We start from the raw sequence: 18,286 nt of genomic DNA on the forward strand, positions 1-18,286 counted from the left end.
CCTGAAGACGAAATTGTCGCCTAGGCAAACTATCGCCGAAGTGGAACGTTTCAGAATACGTCCCCTGCTTGTGACATCATCCAATTGGTTCAGACGCCTGAGTTTGTTGCCTTTCTAGTCTGCTCATGTGGCTTCAGTGTACCAGTGTTTTTTGTTAGAGCTGGTTTGAGTGTTTGCAGAATTTTGTGTCCTGGTGGAAACCCCAGTGGCTTTTTTTTTTTTTTTTCAAAATGTGGCTCGGAATCCCCCCTTTCGCCATGTTCTCACGAGCAGGAAAATGATTGCAGTGGCAGAGAAAACAATTAGACAGGGAGGGGTGCATGCACTGTAGACCACTGTTTGAGTGAAAGTGCACACACACGGCACTAGCAAATTTTGTCCTGGGGTGAGTCTGTAGGTGGCATGGGCCCCCCCTCGTATACTTGCGCAGTGCATCGAAACTGCTACCACCAAGGCATAACTGCAGTTGCCACCAGTGTTGTGGAATGGGCCCCCCCTCGTATACTTGCGCAGTGCATCGAAACTGCTACCACCAAGGCATAACTGCAGTTGCCACCAGTGTTGTGGAATGGGCGCCCCCATTCCTTTCAATTCCCCAGAATGAAAAAAAACTTGGCCCATTCCCACTTCAGGAATGGCCAGGCAGTTCAATTTTTGTAATTCCTCAACGTAGGAATGACATTTTGATAGTTTTATCGAGTTGCCGATAAATTCACCATAAAGCTGATGTCATCAGATGCGTTAAGAACTGCAAAAATACGCAAAACACGTTACCAAGGACGAGGGAAAGTAGCTTGGTGACATACCTGGTACAGTACAACCACCCTACTAATTCACATAGGTGTAGTTCTCCCGCTACCTATATAGTATTTGCATGGTCAGCATGTTTTAACGGCTTGTGATGTTTTAATATTGTTTAAGCTTAAATGTGTTAATGCTTAAAATGACGACATAACCTATTTTTATGCTGAGAAAAGTAGTGTTCATGGAGACCTTATATTATGGCGTCGTCACGAGCAGCGTTTCGATGAACAGGCAGAGCTGCACCCAGCGATGAAGGCTGACGTTATCTTCGGATGGCTTGCCAGCCCTTTCCCTTGTTGCATGTACTCACGTTCGTGCTTTCTTTTAGGTGCCGAATCAAATTAGATGAAACTCCAACTACAGCATGTATAGTTTCGGAGCAAAGCTTGCAGCGTGCAGCATGTTTGTTTTCTTTACGGGTAATTTCGAAAGATTGTTTCCAATGTGTGATGTTGGCGGACTTACTGCGTGCGTGAGCTGCTGAGCGCAGGAGCCAGTGTGGCAGTGCGTTATGGAAGCATTTTTTATTTGTAGTAGAAGGTTGGAAAGTAAAGTGGGGGTGGTAGCACAGAAAGCCGAGGGGGATGCTTCAAAGCATTGTCTAGCATTCAAAGTATGAGCGTACTAAATGAACCATTGGGCTTCTGTAGACGCCAACAGGCGCCAGCACAGCGGCAGGGGCACCCGGACCTCCCTCCACCCCTCCCCCTACCGTAGAACAGAGCGAACGTGGGATTTGTTCAGTGTGAATTGTCTCGTCGGGGCTTGGGGAGGCGCCGCCGCGGCCGCAGTTACGTGGGCTCTCCTGCTTCGGCTGGCTTGCCGAACCAATGCTTTCAAAAGTTTATTCTCTCTCTGTATGGAGGGAGAGGGCGCACAGTTCATCGTGTACAACTGTGTGCTGCGCTGACCTGCAGACCTTTGTCGACAATGTTTCAGGCAAAGGTGTCTGTTGTCTAGACAGGGGGAACAGTATTGCAGAAGGGTTGGGGGGGGAGTACGAGGTGAGACGGTGTGCAAGCTGGTATGCGAAAGCTTGCTGTGAACACAAGCATCGCGCCAGCGTCAATACGCATCACAACTTAGAGAAGCGCTTTTTTGAATATTCGTCTGAGTTGCCGACGGCGACAGAAGAAAAAACAAAAAAGTGAAGGGGGGGGGGATACAGCAGGTGGCCGGGGCAAGGCAACACCACCTAGATAGCACAAGACCTGTTCACTCCGATCCATGACGTCATACTACCTAGCCCGACTGCCATAGAATCTAATGGGGATGCTCCTGAGTAAGCCAAGGTGATTTTGACGTCACTGCTTTTGTCATGCCAGCCCTGGCAATGGCAATTTCAGGCCGGGTAGCATCGCATCATGGATTGGAGTGAACAGGCTTTGTGCTATCTAGGTGGTGGTGGGCGAAGGCGCTGCCGAGGTAACAAAAAATAAAAAATCGCAAAGCTTAAGGGGGGGGGGGGAAGGTTATGCCGTTGCCATAGTTCCGCACGACGGATACCAATAGCATTGAGGCCTGGTTACGCGAAGAATCGAGACAAACTTTGGAGCAACTCAGTCTATGACAGAATTGTGGTAGGTTCGTTGCTTCTAAATGTACTGTGCTTGTAATCAGTCAAGCCATTTTCAAAATACTGCTTTATTGTTAAATTCGAGGCTCTGACTTACTAATGTTAGAATGTGGGCTGGTTGGTTTTTCGGCATATTTTGACAAAAAACAATTCGTAGACGAAAAAGTGCTCTATTTTCGGAAAAACATGTAATTCCATTCTCATTTCATTCTGGGCAAAAGATGCATTTAATTTTATTCTCATTCTATTCCATTCCGGGCTCGCGAAAATGTGGAATGATTCCGGAGTCATTCCAATCGCAGAGTGGTAACTCCGCAGGACTGGTTGGCACGGTGCCAGAGTTTCAGCTGTACACCTGTGTGTTCCCTTTAACCATGGACTGCACTGCATAGTATCTTGTATGCAAGAAGGAACTCCTCTGAGGCCCACAGAATTTGTTGTGGGAGCCACTGACCTTGTTCATTGGCAGATCAATGTCAGTTTCTTGTTTGTTTGTGGCTTCGTCCATGACTGCATAAAGGCTGGGGCATGATTTAGAAGTGTGTGGGAAATGCCCCTTCCCCTTTAATAAAAGAACCATGTATTATGAGAATGTAAGCATTCCCTTTGTTCTCGAATGTAGGGTGTCACTGATTGAGGGGACGGGTATGATCCTTAGGATGTACATTGCTGGAAACAGGCTCTAAACAACACATTTAGAGCTTGCTACTGGGTGCCTATACGAACAAGAGGAGTGTTTTGAGCAGTGCCACGAAGGACTCGCATGTCAAGTCGCAGCATGAGCAAGGGAATATAAAGGAACGAGGCAGTGGTAAATATTACCTAGGCAACCAAAATAACTTTGGGTTGTTGAATTCCGAGTTTCAGTGCATATTACTACTCTGTTTCACTGTTTCATACATAGCAGGCAACTTTATTAGAGCTAGAGAGACTTCTCTCATTGCTTGCATTTGCAACTAAAGAATTGTGTGTCACATATGAAAGAAAGATATAGGTACATGTCATGTAATTTGCCATAAAATTAAGTCTCGTATATATTTATTACATGAAAGGCTTCGGCGACCTAAACTTGTTTACCACCAAACAAGGGGAGTGACGTTTCTGTGACCAGCGGCCACAGTGCATCGCTTGCTCTTGTGACCATGACATAGTACAGTGCAGACCACTTATAACGTAATCACTTTTAGCGCTGGACCGGTTATAGCGTGGGTTTTTTTGACCACTGATATATCTCCCATCGAACTCAATGTATAGGCGGACTGTTTATTGCATAGGAACGCGAAGCAGAATACCGGTTATAGCGCCGTTCTTTTAAGCGTGCGTCCATGAAATTGGTGCAGGGAGCACGGCCGCACGGTTGCCGGGTGCGCAAACGTGGAGAAGTGGCAGCGCGGGCGCGCGTGTGGGGACCAGCGGTGAAAAGCGAAACAAAATGTCGCAGTTTCCCCTGAAAGGTGAAGCATCAATTGCAATAGCAAATTTGCTAGTAGAGTATACGGAGTAAGGATAGTAGTTTTATCGCCTGCATAAACTTGGACACATCCGCTTACTAACTGAATTAACAAGCGTGGTGTCAGCGCGCACAAGCAAACATGAATAGATCGCACTCGATTACCGCACACAAGCACTGTAAAAATGCTGGCGTGATCAAACGCGGCAGGAGCAGCGACCGAAGGTTCGGATGGTCTATCACTCCAACGGAAACTGAGCGGCGAAAGCACAGCGTATACAAAGGTCAGGGCCGTGTGGAGATCGCTTTCAAGATACGGTGCGCGTGACAGCCCTCAGCCGCGCAAAGTACGCAGTGGCTTGCAGGGTAAAAGCCGTGCCCTCTCCCTCCTGCGCTGCCTTCGGGCTTTCCTCCTTTCGTGTGGGAGATTGAGCCGCCAGTTCCCCTTGCGCCTGGTCACAAGATACGCATTGAGTGCCGCAGCTAAACGTCGCCTCCCCTTCCTCCCATCCCTCCATGGCCTTCCGCAAGACGAGAGTCGTCGCGCTTTCACTCGCACATAGAGCATACGTCATACAGCAGCATAAAGCATTTTTTTTTCATTTTTTTTTTTTCAGGAGTGGGAGCGTGCGCGTGGAGACCAGTCTATAGACGAAAATAACAGCGTTCTTCCGCTGATGCCTCACTTGTCAGGAGAACTTCATTTCTGTGCTGTGTTGCATGTGTGTGTGGGTGAAATATGTAATAAATTGTGTTTCAAAGGGGGGTTGCCCGTTTGGCATAAGCAAAAGCCGAAAAAAAGCATGCTTTGGTTATAACGCGGTAACCGCTTATAGCGCGAGTTTTTACAACTCCCGCGACTTACGTTATAAGTGGTCTACACTGTACGCCACATACTGCAAGCACAAAGGTACATAAATAATCTGTCATCTGACGTAAAATTGCTCCCACAAAGTGTAGTTGTAACATATGAAGCAGTTACTATTCCATAGAAAGCACTGCAGATCAAAAGCAACTGCTCTGGGAAATGCACGGAGTGAGCCTCCTATGACTGCACTACTGCTTCCACAGCATTGGCCTGCTGTGTATGAAATGTAATATAGGGTGCTGTTCTTGGTGCCTTTTGTTCTGTCTGAAAACATTTGTGTCTTAATGGCAACGTACAGTTGTCTGTGGTAGCTTGCTCTTCTGCCTTCCATATTAGTGCATATTTTACATTGTTGTCTGCTTTCCTGTGTGCCCAGATGGCCCTGCAGGCTGGTGCTCCACCTCCTGATGCAAACCCGACTATTACGGTGAGACCAACCAGCTAGTTTATGGCAGCACATCAGAGAGCTGCATGTGCTCTTGATCACTGTGGCAAATTACATAGGGCTCCGGTTAAACTAATTTGATGAATAGATTGAATTCTGTGTGGTATTTAGTCAATTTAATGATTAATCAGTCAATCAATTAGTCATGGCATATGGAACACAGGAGCCAAGATCTGTGTGCAAGCAATACCGAGCAGCACGTATAATCACTGTCGAGCGTATGTTTTTGGTATTCTCTTGTAACTGCTACAAGTGTGGTGTCTGCACGGGCCTCAGTAATATTTTAATGGTTTGTCCTGATAGCTTAATGTGATGGTTGTTCTTTTGCATGGTTGACACATAATACTTTGCTTTATGAATTATTTTTTTTTGTAATTTTCATCCAGCAAGTGTCATTGGAAGTAGAGCGATTGTAAATTTTCTGTATTTGCATTCGCCAGTGTCGCGACTTGTTCATTGCAGCTCAGAGCTTTGCTTGAAGTTGTGCTCGTATGCCCTAACTCAGGTGCTGAGACAAGGGAGCATGGCGTGCGTAGCCGCGCAGCGGCGAGGTTAAACTTCACAGTACAGTAAAACCTCATTAATTCAGATCTCAAGGAAATAAAGAAAAGGGTCAAATTATCCGAATGTCCAATTATCGAGGGTATCAGAAAAACAATAAACAAATGCTTACTACGTCAACAAGCTCTTATTTGCTAAATGAATGAGCAAATCTTGTTTCTATTTTGCACAAAAGCAGTGCGGAAGCTGAAATTCTCATCTCGTGACTGACTGGCTCTCGCAGCATGGCCGCCGCGTGTGCCTTCATCTGAGACATGCTTTTCAGTATCGCACGCACATCCCGATTTTTTTGCCAGTGAGCTGGTCGCGAACAAATTGTCTATTCATCGCGATGTAGCCGGCGCTCTTCATTCTCTACAGCTTTGCACCGAGTCAAAATGAAACAACTGTTTGCCACAACCGCTGCCGACGAAACTGCGGCGGTATCGAAGCGATCATGGACGGCGACCTTGCGGTTCTGATGGCATGTGACCGACGCGCGTACCGACTCGAAACGAAACTACCGTTTGCCGCATTCGCTGTGGACAAAACCGCGGTCACTATCAACGCGATGATGGATGGTGATTACGAACCAGTGCTGTCTTTGGCTTGCCGCCAGTTCAAATTAATCGGTGCGCACGCAATTTTGCACCTAATTAACGAAAGTTTGCTGCCATAGGGCTATGTATATTTTTGAAGGAAGGGGGGGGAACGCCGAATTATACAAATTTCCAAATTAACGGGGGCCAAATTAACGAGGTTTTACTGTAGTATTGTTTTATGTATTGTAGCTGCTGTACTGTTGAAAAGGGGACATGCACTGGGATATGGCTTGCAAATGCTGATAGTTATATGTGTGCCGGACTTGACCAAGGCGAAGTACAATTTCCAATGCCGCAGGAACAGTTTGCTGCGTCCACATTGTCGCGCCAGGATTTTATAGTTTCTTTAATAAGCCACTCACCAGATATTGACATTACAAATTGTAAAAACGAAATGCTGTGCATAGTTCACTCCGATGATCGTCGGCACAAAGTACAGTTGAATTGAATTCTGGGGTTTTACATGCAAAAACCATGATTTGATTATAAGGCACGAAAAAGTACAGTAGAACCCCTCTAATAAGTTTTCCACGGGACTGCGAGAAAAGAAAAAAAACATAGTAGCTGGGAAATATATCACACAGACATGCTGTTAAAGTCACACGAATGTGTTGTTAAACCTTAAAACAGACACACTATGTATGGCTCAGCCTCTAAAGGATTTATTCAGCAGTTCACAGTTTAAAAAATTCCAGATTGAAGTCTGGCATTTCTTCCACACCTTTGCCTAGACCACACCCTTTTCAATCTGTACGATCGCCTTTTTGCAGTCTGCATCTTCTTTATGGTTGACATCATTTCAGCATGTCCAGCACCGCAATAGAATTAGAGAAGGCAGGTGGTGCTCCTTAGTCTCAGTCATTTCTGTGCCACTGGTGCACTCATCACCACCCAGCGCAGTCTCCGCGTTAGTTTTGTCTACACTTTATGGCTTCGAAGTCATAGCTGCATCATCCACGATGACATACCTGTCGTACTTGAAGCCTGCGGCACCGGCTAAAGGCATTACCTGGTGAAGGTTTTCTTTGTCAGCTGTCCAGTATTTCTCGTTGATTTCCACAGTGCTCCAGAAACTGGACTTCTGGAAACAGTGCTGGATGATTTCAGCAGTGACTGAACTCCAAGCTGTGGCCACGTTATGCATGGTGTCCAATATGAACACCATTCCGGGCTGTTTTCCACGGCTAATCAGGGCGAGTGACCTTTCCATGATGCTATTCCTATAAAAACACCGGCGTCCAAAGGCTGAAGACAGCTTGTTTTATTTGCCGCAAGGTACGCAACCTTCAGGCCACGGAGAAATGCCATATCCTTGGGATGCGTCGAACAGTTATCGAGGAAAAGAACTGCCTTTCTGTTCTGCGACGCCATCTTCGAATCCATGTAGTGCAGGAAGTCTTCACATAATGACCAAGTCATCCATGCGCAACTACTGCTCCTGTAGTGGCAGCGGAGGTGTAGCACGTTTCTCAGGCAGCGTGAGTTCCGAAACTTCCTGATTACCCACGGTCTCATCATCTTGGACCTGTAAAAGTTCCAACACGACAACACAGTCAGGCACTCCTTGCTTCTCTTCCCTCCGTGACAGGGTTCACCCTTCATAGTGAATGTTTTGGATGGCTGCACCCTGAAGAGTAGGCCTGTCTCATCGGCATTAGATATGTTGTGTGGCTCGTATCTTTTAACAACTGATGCCAGTGAAGCTTTTCACATATTCACAGTAGTGACATCCACACCTGTCGCTTCCCCACTCACTGCCTTGTACGACAGTCTGTGCAGTTTCTTGAAATGATCGATCCAGCTGTTGGAGGCTTTGAAGTCGTTAATGCTCAGCTTATCGGCAATCTGCATGGAAAAATGCTGACGTCAAAGTTCACTCCCGCAGCAATTTTAAAAGGACTGTGTCCAGGTTGGCACACTTTGCAAAACTCGCTTTCTCAGAATTTTTCCGAAGTTTGCTGCATGGACTTCTATCAGCTTTCCTCGGTATTCCAAAAGAACTTCTCGGACAAGGTGGTGCTTAGGCTTGCTGTGCATTCCTGTTTTGATGTGGGGTTTAGAATGTGAAAAAAAAAGGAGAGACAGTTGGCACTTCACTTTCTCTCCTCTGGCCTTTTTTCACATTCTAAATCATGTGCCAGAACAAGAATGTAGATTGTAGAGCATCTCTTCGGTACAATAGTATTTTTTTATTTGTTTATTAGTATACCTACATTTCACCCACACGGGCATTACAGTAGGGGGGAGTTACATGACTTCCCAAAGCATGCACCTTATACATAAATTTTCATTAGCATAAAAAAAATATCATGGTCAGCACATTTGGCACAATCAGCATGAAAGGGAAGATAAGGAAACCAGGTACAATCTAGTGAAGGGTGAAGAACGGTATTGACCGTTAATGGTGACAAGCCCAACTTTTTCATAATGTTTGCCTCTTCCGTGCTGGCCCCTTGTCGGCAGCACTCAAAACGTCCAGTTTCTGCAGAAACGAAAGTGCTGTCCATATCCCGATTGCCATTGGGAGGTCCAGAGGTGTGGGCAAACAGACCACCTGCGTCACAGTAACATGATTGAGTCCAGGAGCACACAAAAATAGCAACACTTGCTGACTGACCATAAGAGCAATGCCGATGTGACTGGCGAGGGCTGACAAAGCTGACGAGTCTGCCACAAAATCTTTTTCACATGCTGATAAAACGACAATGGTGATCATGGTGATGGCATTCTCCACCTGCCCCCGCCCCCAGCGAAAAAAGTTTTCACCCTTTGGGGCTTATCTTGTCATCTGTCTTGTGTGCCTTTTCTTTCTTTAACCCCTTAGCTTCGATGACAAATTTTGGAAAAAAATATGATAAAAGTGTAATTTTTTGAGACTTGCATATTTTGGCCAATTTTTTTAAAGACAGTAGACACCACGAATGCTTATTGCATTTTTACTGGTATTGCTGAAGAAAAAGGCAAAAGTTGTATACTATTTATTTGGGAAAATTACGAGAAACTGCACATGTACAAAGAATGGCAGAAAGTTCGTGAGGAGTTAACTCGTCACCAGTACCAGAGGACACTCGTTGTGATGATGAGTTACCTTGTCATCGGCAGTTAAGGGGTTAACACTTCGCTCTCAGGACACGAACGGCATGCGCATTATCAGTGTGACAGTGCATTCATGACCAGAAAGTATCAAGCGCACAGTTTTCAAGAACAGGAATGCAAGCAAGGCAGATGACGATTACATATTGTGGGACAAAGATATGCCCCAAAGTGTGTAAACTTTTTTCAGTGTATGTTTATAACATGGTGGCCATGACATACTGGTTCCTGCAATCGCTTTCGGCACGTGCAAACGGTGGAACCATTAATTTCGAGATTCATTTTTCCTACTAAAAGGGAGTCATCGCTGGGAGGTCGATTTGGACACCACTGATTTGGATTCTTCGTTGTGCACCAAAGGCTGGTGGGGGTCGGAAGAGTGCAGCTAGGGTGTCTAGTATGGTTGATGCTTTCTTTGTTATATTTGTTATGTTTATGTTATAGACGGTACACTTAATATTTTTCTTGTAATTCTATGCCAGATTTGTAACCTATCATGTGGGAATGACAACATATCAAAGGGGATTGTAAAACATGGTTGTCTAAGGGCCCTTTGGTGGGACTGGGCTTCAGAGATGTTAAACCTGGGAAAATGTGTCAACGAGGAACTTATCAGTGGGCTTCAGTTGCATTGAATTAAGGTAGAATGCAGGGTGTGGGCTTTCTTTTCTAAGCTGATATCTTGGTCAAGGTCAAATGTAGCTGGCTGTATGTATTTCATACATTTGCTCTAAGATAGGTGGCCCAAGGAAAGCTTCAAGGGGACGGTTCTCTTCATTTTGTTGCAGGTGCGTTTCACTATCAACCCCCTGGCAGTGTCTGGCCTCAAGGTCAATCGGCTAGACATGTATGGAGAGGTGAGGCCACCTGCCTGAATTTTTTGTCATCTTTGTTAATGCTGTTATTACTGTGGCACATGATCATCGATTTTAAGCCCTCTGCAAAGATGGTCTTCAAATTCAGATGTGTTCTTGTCTTCAGCTTTTAGTGTCTACCATCATGAAAAACATGTAAAACCTGGAATTTTCATGAAATTTATAAGTTCTGAAAAATTCAGGAAAAAGTGGTACGTCAGAAAGAAGCAATGGTTTCAACTGAACCTACGTAATCTGAAAAATATGGTGTCTTTTTGCTGGTTTTTGCGGTGTGAGCCTGGCCGGGTGGTTGAACATGCCTGAAGCATATGATACAGTCGAGTCTGAGAGTGCATTCCAACTAACAGACATCTTACTGGTAATAGCTCAAAATTATGGGGTGGCAGAAACTTATTAAGCTATAAACTACCATTTTTTTCACTGCACCTAACCCACCAGTGCCATAGACTGCCAGGGAATTTTCATAAAAACAGTCGGGGAAAACTTGGAAATATCAGGGAATTTGAAAATGCCAACGTAGTAGATGTTCTGGCTTTGGCTGTATGTTAGTCATGAATTGGTTGAGCATAGCCTGAACCAGGACAATTGTACAGCGAACTTTTGTTAGTTCAACCTCATTGGGACTGGTGGAATTGATTGAATTATTGTAAAGACTTGCATATAGTACGATGTTTTTTTAAAAAGTGTACTCTGCATAATAGCTACCTCTAATTATATTTGGTACCCAAACTTTCTACGTTATTCCGTGCACCTAGTCACGGCTTCAGTTCTGAAATGTGTTGTAAGGCATCAGGCACCTATCGCCGTCATTATCAGGCACTGCAGTGGAATTGAAAAACCGAAACCATAAATTCCTGTGCGCACAGTAACTGCCAAAACATTTATTGAGGTCTGCATACCGCCTTATCGTGCCAGTGGCCATGCCGAATAACGTCCCGTTTCCCTTTGCGGAGCAGTACGAGCTGAACTGCTTCCAGATACGAGCCAGAGGCAACAAGCACAGAGCAGTTGTGGCTGCCGAAACTACCAGCAATAGTGTCGTGGTGCGACAGTTTAGAGTGGACGAAGGGAGCAGTGGGACTGGCTGTGAAATCGCTCTGAATGAGTGTAATTATATACAAACTACGTCGCATAGGTGGACACTTTTGGCTTGGCCGCACTTTGCTTGAAATCATGTGCATAACAATGTACATGATTCATCGTACATGCACGATGATGCAATTTTGCCTGCGTTGGTTCCCACTGGTGGCCACTTGCACTTTTCTTTCACTGCAAGCTAGTTACTTCACTCTTTTCCAGTACTTACAGTAGGAATCTGCACGTTACTTAGCGCCACCCGCTGTGGTAGCTCAGTCAGCTAAGGCATTGCACTGCTGAGCACGAGGTTGTGGGATCGAATCCCGGCCGTGGTGGCTGAATTTCGATGGAGGCAAAATGGAAAAATGCCCGTGTGCTTGCATTGTAGTGCACATTAAAGAACCCCAGGTGGTCGAAATTAATCCGGAGCCCTCCACTACGGCGTGCCTCCTAATCAGAATTGGTTTTGGCACGTAAAACCCAAGAAAGAAGTTACTTAGTGCCTTTTTTGTTGTGCTCGTCCATTCAGAGCATCACAACATTGCAAATGTGGTTTTGTACACAATTGTAATGTGCATTCAATGTTCAGATGTATTTTCTTGGAAAGAAAGTGTGCATTAGAATCGCATAAATACAGTAACCCTTCATTGTGAGCTGCTGCTTTTGCAGAAAGCTTGCTTGAGAAGGCATGTTGTGCACTTTGCTGATGTACTTGAACTCATTGGTACAGTCCTCATGTGAAATATTAGTTACGTGGTGTCCAGTCTATTCATTGCACATCCACATCCATTGCATGTAAATGCGTCATAGTGTTGTTAGCAAAGTCATTGCTGCTCTTGTCATTGCTGCCCATCATTCCACTGATTACAGAGCACAAATTGTTGCTGCTTGTCAGAAGACCATTCACTTTCACTCTGTAGTCGGCATTTAGGAAATCCTCGGAATGAACTATGCCGATGGTAGATTGAAAACAGCCTTTTTGGTATACCCTATGCTAAGCAAAGCTCTACCAGCCATTGGAAGCAGAATTTTGGTTGAGGACCTCAAATTTTGAATAAAGGTTGCTGAAAATCAGTAACCAGCATCATCTACTGATAACCACTAGTGCTATGAGCAAGGGTACAGTTGTGTGCCATAAAATCCTTGTACTTGTTGCTGGGCTGTGTTCATCTTAGGACTTTTCAGTCGAACGCGGATATATCGAATCTGAAGGGGATCGCAAAAAATTCTATATAAAATAAGAATATTATACAACAGTTTTCAAGGGGATTTTACTGCTGTTCGTTATACACAATAATTCATTATATCTGGGTTCGACTGTACTCATAGCACTTGCACATAGTGGTTTGATCCCAGAATGCATATGCTCATAAATCACACTGTACTAACAATGCAAAACTGCCAGTAAACTGACTAATAATAGTATCTATAACTCTTTGAATCTAGTGATAGACAGTTTTTTTTTTATACGCTTTCAATAGCTTTTGGTGCCATCAATAGTGTAGAAAAGACTATTGATATTATGCTGGTTCATCAGCATTCATTATTGATAGTGCTGTCGATAGTTTTGCAATTGTTCTTGTGACTTTGTCGCCTGGCTCAGCTCTGGGAGCACACACGTAAGGCTGTGCTAACGTCGGGTGGCGCAGCACTCAATGGTACGATCTACCACTTATAAGCTCTGCCACCATAGCTGCAGAGGGCACGTCAGTACTCAAAACGTGTGATGTCATAATCACCACCTTCTGCACAGCGCCTGGCTTGGGACATGCAGGAAGCCATTTCCAAGTTGAAGTGATTGCGTGATATTATACTATTTAATTGAGACTGCAAATTTGGCTAGTTGATTGGATTCATAGTTACAAACAAAACTCGGTGTTAAGCAAGGGATTAAGGAAGATGTGCACTGCATGAGGCGCTGTGTCACAACTGAGATTTTCATTTGGGTCTACCCAGAATATATGCACGTACAGGAGTTCCTTTCAAAGATGCACAGAGCTCCTATAAACTTATGTTAACACATCTTCCTGTTTATCCAATGTACACCTCATTACATAACAATGGTATCTTGTGAATGACTCGAACAGCACATGGCACAAATTCCTTGGTATGACATATTGGACAAGGCCCTCTTGTAACAACTGATTTTGAGGCAACTTCTAACTTGCCTGTAGCTTCATACTGCGACAAATGGGGCTGCACACCAGAGTTTAGCAGATACACAATTTTGTGTAAGAGTAGGGACCAAACTACCTGTGAACTAACGGAGCTTTTTTTTTTTTATTAGGAAACACAAAGGGCGCATGCGCCAGCCAGGAATTGCCATCCTTACGTGATACTGAATATCATTACATTGATAAATCGCTATAGGCAGCATGTGCCGCTTGAAAGTGTATCACATGGGATCTTACTTGCTTTTTTGTGCGCGTTTTTCTTTTTCTGTGGATCTTTTGTTTACCGTTTACTTCTGTAGGTGCATATATCCTGGATATACCCAAATCAAACTTTCACTTGTGAGACAGGGCTCGTATCGTGCACTTTTTCTTTTTTTTATGCCTTGTGCATTTAAAAAAAATATACAGTTGAATTCCGTTTAATCATTCCTGTCGGGGTCGAATTAATTGACCAAATTATCCGGCGGGTCGAATTAAACTAGATGAAAAAAATTCCAAAACTGACTCATTTCACAGTATTTGTCCGAGTTTAGAACACTCCCAAATCAAGCACGTACCCACTTTCGATGTGTCGAAATTAGAAAACTAACGTAGAAATCACATTAAAGCTCCTAAGCAAAAAAGAAATCTAATGCGAGGCCGGTTTTCTAAAGTCAGCATCGCTGCAGTACAGCTGTATTATGCAGCAAAGCATATGAACGCCTCAATGGCAGTTTTAGTTCCGTATCCAACTTGCGTCCTGTTTCTTTTTTGTAAAACAAAAGGCATGTGTTAGAGTCGGGTAAGTACCGTATTCAGATTTTGAGCTACTGTTATTGCTTGAAAATCTTTCTAGGTTGGGCCGAAAATGGGCGTTTTTGACGAGAGACGTGTTCAGTGTATTCGCTGTTCCCTAAGGCCCGCTGTAACAGACACGGCCACTAAAGGAGTCGCACTATTTGAGTCACCATAGGGGTCAGGTGTGGGCGTTCGAATTATCCAGTGAATGCCAGTTTTAGGATCGAAGTAAGGAATGTTTGGTCCCATATAATGTATGGATGCCGGCTGGGACCTTTGATTGGGATCGAAATAACCGAAAAATCAAATTAACCGGACTCGAATTGACAGAAGTCTACTGTATATTGATAGTCTTGCAGTGAATCAACTATTGATCGCGTCTGGTTAGCTCCCAAGCCACTGCAATCAAAAGCCGCTGTTCGTGTCCTTATAAAGACGAACCCGGACCAATAACGAGCACTGAACTCTTGTGGCACATTGTTGTGCCCTTGCCTATAGTGCCAGATGGTGTGGGTGGTATTGTTGGCTGCACACTCGGGTGTTGGTAATAAGAGATCTGAGCTCCATATTGTTTTCCTCTGAGCGTTTTCCTTGGATATCCAGTCATTCAATGTTTTTTTTTTATCAAGACCTTGAGGTATGATTAGCGAGCCCTTACTGCTGAGTTGTCTGTAAATATATTGAGCCTTTATTCTGACCCTCTTCGGAGTCAGCATAACCTGTTTTGACTGCGATATTTTAGTTGCCTTTGAGCAAATGTTTAATTGCTCATGTGGGAAAACGAACTTGCCGTGGTGGCTTAGTGGCCATGACATGGTGCATATAAGCACGTGGGCACTGGATCAAATTCCGGCCACGTTTCGATGGGGGCGAAATGCAAAATTGCTCTTGTACCGTGCGTTGGGTGCACAATAAAGAACCACAGGTAGCCAAACCATGGTGTGTCTCATAATCAAATTGTGGCTCTGGCACATGAAACCCCAGAATTTAATTTTAATGTGGGAAAAAAAATTATGGGGTTTTACGTGCCAAAACCAGTTCTGATTATGAGGCACGCCGTAGTGGGGGACTCCGGAAATTTAGACCACCTGGGGTTCTTTAACGTGCACCTAAATCTAAGTACACGGGTGTTTTCGCATTTCGCCCCCATCGAAATGCGGCCGCCGTGGCCGGGATTCGATCCCGCGACCTCGTGCTCAGCAGCCCAACACCATAGCCACTGAGCAACCACGGCGGGTTTTAATGTGGGAAAAGAGTGTGTGGCTGGTGCTGGCATGACACTGAATGATTTACGTGTTCTCTCACTGTTTTTCTGCAGAAGTACAAGCCATTCAAGGGCGTCAAGTATGTCACCAAGGCTGGCAGGTTTCAAGTGAGGACGTGAAGAGTCCAACCTTGATGGAGGCAAAATACGCTGGAAGTGTATTTTCCAGGACTGGGCACCTTTTGCATTCAGTTGAACTTTCCGAACAACCCGCAAGAAAACTGCTCAGTGTGCAATTTTCCACTTATGTGCGATGCTTGGTTGGCTTAGAGAAAAAGAAAGGGTGGAGTTGGCAGCAGTGATGACATTCTTCTGTTGAGTGCATTCCAGACAGCCAAATGAAGGGTGGTAAAAATATGGCAGTTTGCATCCTGTGGCAAAAAGCGAGTTCTTTCGCAAAAGCATTTGCAGTGGTAGAACTGAGTCTTGAGAAGGCTGCCTGGTTTGATTTAATAAGCTGTCATCTAGCATTACAAAATCAAGCCAGCTTCCTGCCCTCAAAGTATTATAAAAGCTCTGCCCCATTTCTCATTATCTTTTAAAAATTCTTGTGAAGACATACGTTGGACTCCCAAAGGCAGGCAGCAAGCTAAATTTATACCAAGGACATCTTGAGATGGAGAAGTGTGGATGCCATCCTGAATGTACGGTAGTCATAAAATGTTTTTTATGTACGTGTTAGTCCACTTGGTGCAAATGCAGACTTTGTCTGGGATCAAATAGTTTAGAGAAAGAAAGATTTTGCACAGATGCTTTTTTTTACACATGGAGACTGGCTGTGTAGAGCCTATTGACTAAGATTTGTCCTGGGTAATGCTTCTATGTGCGGCAATCCTTCAGAAGCTTTAATGATATGCCCTACCTTTGTCTATCAATATTTTTCTGAGTGAAATTAAGCAGCAAAAGTAAAATAGTAGAAAGGTGAAAGCACCACAATGTTGATTCTCCGATTGAATGCTTGAGATGTTTCTTTTGTTATAAAGTCTTAGTGCTTTTTTGTGTAATAGTGAAGTTGTAAAATCGTATGCTTTTTATGTATAGGCAGGGTCAGAAGTTTATGGGATGCGGGTTTCACGAAAAAGTCAATGTTCGCCTTTTTTAGGGACTGCAAATTGAAACTGGGCTGACATTTATGTTGGTCGTGTACACAGCACATTTGAAATCTAGGCTGTGTGCTCAGGATCAGGAAATGTTCATTTTCTCAGATTCTACAGTCGTTAACTTTTGATCCAGCCTGTACATGGTTTTCCGTCGCCGCATTTGTAGCGCCAATTTGTAATTTTGTATATTCAAACCACCTTTTGAGACATTCTCAATGACCTTTTGGACATAAAATGACTCCTTTTTGTGGTAGTATTTGTACAAGTGTCAGATATGACGCTCTAACATGGCTGTTATGAAAATTTGTCGCCTACATGTTGTTAGCGTCATGTGACAGTGTTTTATATTGTTTGCAAAAGAAGGGGAGTGGATAGCCTTGTTGGCTTCCTAATCTCACTGGACTGTCTTGGGAGATCTGGGAACACTCAGTGGCTGCAAGACTCCCATTTCAAGCAGCTGTTAAGTGATCAGTTACTTTTATAGAAGCCACGCTGCATGCGAATAAAGGTGTACTAAATATGTTGGAAGTTTCTTGCTTCAGTTGCCTGCTGATGTACGTGTATCGGAACCTTGTGGCTTTGTGTTCAGCACTGCGCAAGTTAGCCTCTATTGCTGTATGTAAATATCAATACATCTCGACTTATGGAGTTGATGTGATGCCATCTTTTTTGACGGCATTATTCTTTGTGATGAATTCTCCTCTGTGGTACCATCTCTGGATCTCTGGCACACGTACACATCGCAATAGGCAGCTGGGGCGTTTGCATCGAGCTCTGCTTAGACCTGTATGTTTATTTGCGAGACATATCCCATCCAGCACATAAGACCATCCAGGCAACTCCTGAGGAATCACTAAAATTTTAAGTATTTTGAAGGGTGGCCTTACGAGGTAAGATGTCATGTGTTGTAAATATGACCTGTAGAGGGTCATGTTTATAAGATGCATGAAGATGTGTTTTTACACACTTGGGGGGGGGGAGGGATCAACGGTCTGTTTGATGGAGGGCATAAGCGATTTCAAACTGTGACAAAGTCGACATAGATAGAGGACCCTTGGTGGATTGCAGAATCTTGTAGTCAACAGGCCGCGAGGTTAGCATGAAGAGCCAGAAAGAGTCTGCGAAATGACTTGGTTGCATCAAGCTGGTACTGGGATGGATATTTAGAGGTATGTGTACAGAGATGCCATATGTGTGAATGGAACTTATAACTGACCCGTCTCGGTGGCTCAGTCAGCTAAGGCACTGAGCCACTGCTGCTCAGTGCCTTAGCACTGAGCAGTGGTGGCTTAGTGCCTAAGCGCGCTGCTGAGGTCGAGATCGCGGGATCGAATCCTGGCAGCCGCATTTCGATTCAGGGGAAATGCAAAAACATCCGTGTGCTTGCGTTGTAGCGCACGTTAAAGAACCCCAGGTGATCAAAATTAATCCGGAGCCCTCCACTACGGTGTGCCTCATAATCAGAACTGGTTTTGGCTCGTAAAACCCAAGAAAGAAGGAACTTAGAACTGGAAAAAATGGCAAGCTACCTGGGTACCTCGTTGCTCATCGAGTTTCGTACTAAGAACACTAGAGGGAAATGCAGTGCTAGTGTCTGCATATGCTGTGTCAAAGTGCGAACCCCCCGGTGTCTTTCTTGCT

At 44.5% G+C, this 18,286-nt stretch overlaps 1 protein-coding gene across 1 annotated transcript in view; it reads left to right on the plus strand.

Annotated features, from left to right (window-relative positions):
- Positions 1 to 17,165, plus strand: part of LOC119437438 (AP-3 complex subunit mu-1) — an 85,614-nt gene extending 68,449 nt beyond the window's left edge. Inside the window, exons 10-12 of the mRNA XM_037704468.2 lie at positions 5,075 to 5,125; positions 10,167 to 10,235; positions 15,600 to 17,165. Of these exons, the coding sequence (XP_037560396.1) occupies positions 5,075 to 5,125; positions 10,167 to 10,235; positions 15,600 to 15,665 (186 nt within the window). The 3' untranslated portion in view covers positions 15,666 to 17,165. The remainder of the gene's footprint in view (positions 1 to 5,074; positions 5,126 to 10,166; positions 10,236 to 15,599) is intronic.
- The last annotated feature ends 1,121 nt before the right edge of the window (positions 17,166 to 18,286 follow it).

This window comes from Dermacentor silvarum, chromosome 1, assembly GCF_013339745.2.
Source record: "Dermacentor silvarum isolate Dsil-2018 chromosome 1, BIME_Dsil_1.4, whole genome shotgun sequence".
Classification (NCBI taxonomy): domain Eukaryota; kingdom Metazoa; phylum Arthropoda; class Arachnida; order Ixodida; family Ixodidae; genus Dermacentor; species Dermacentor silvarum.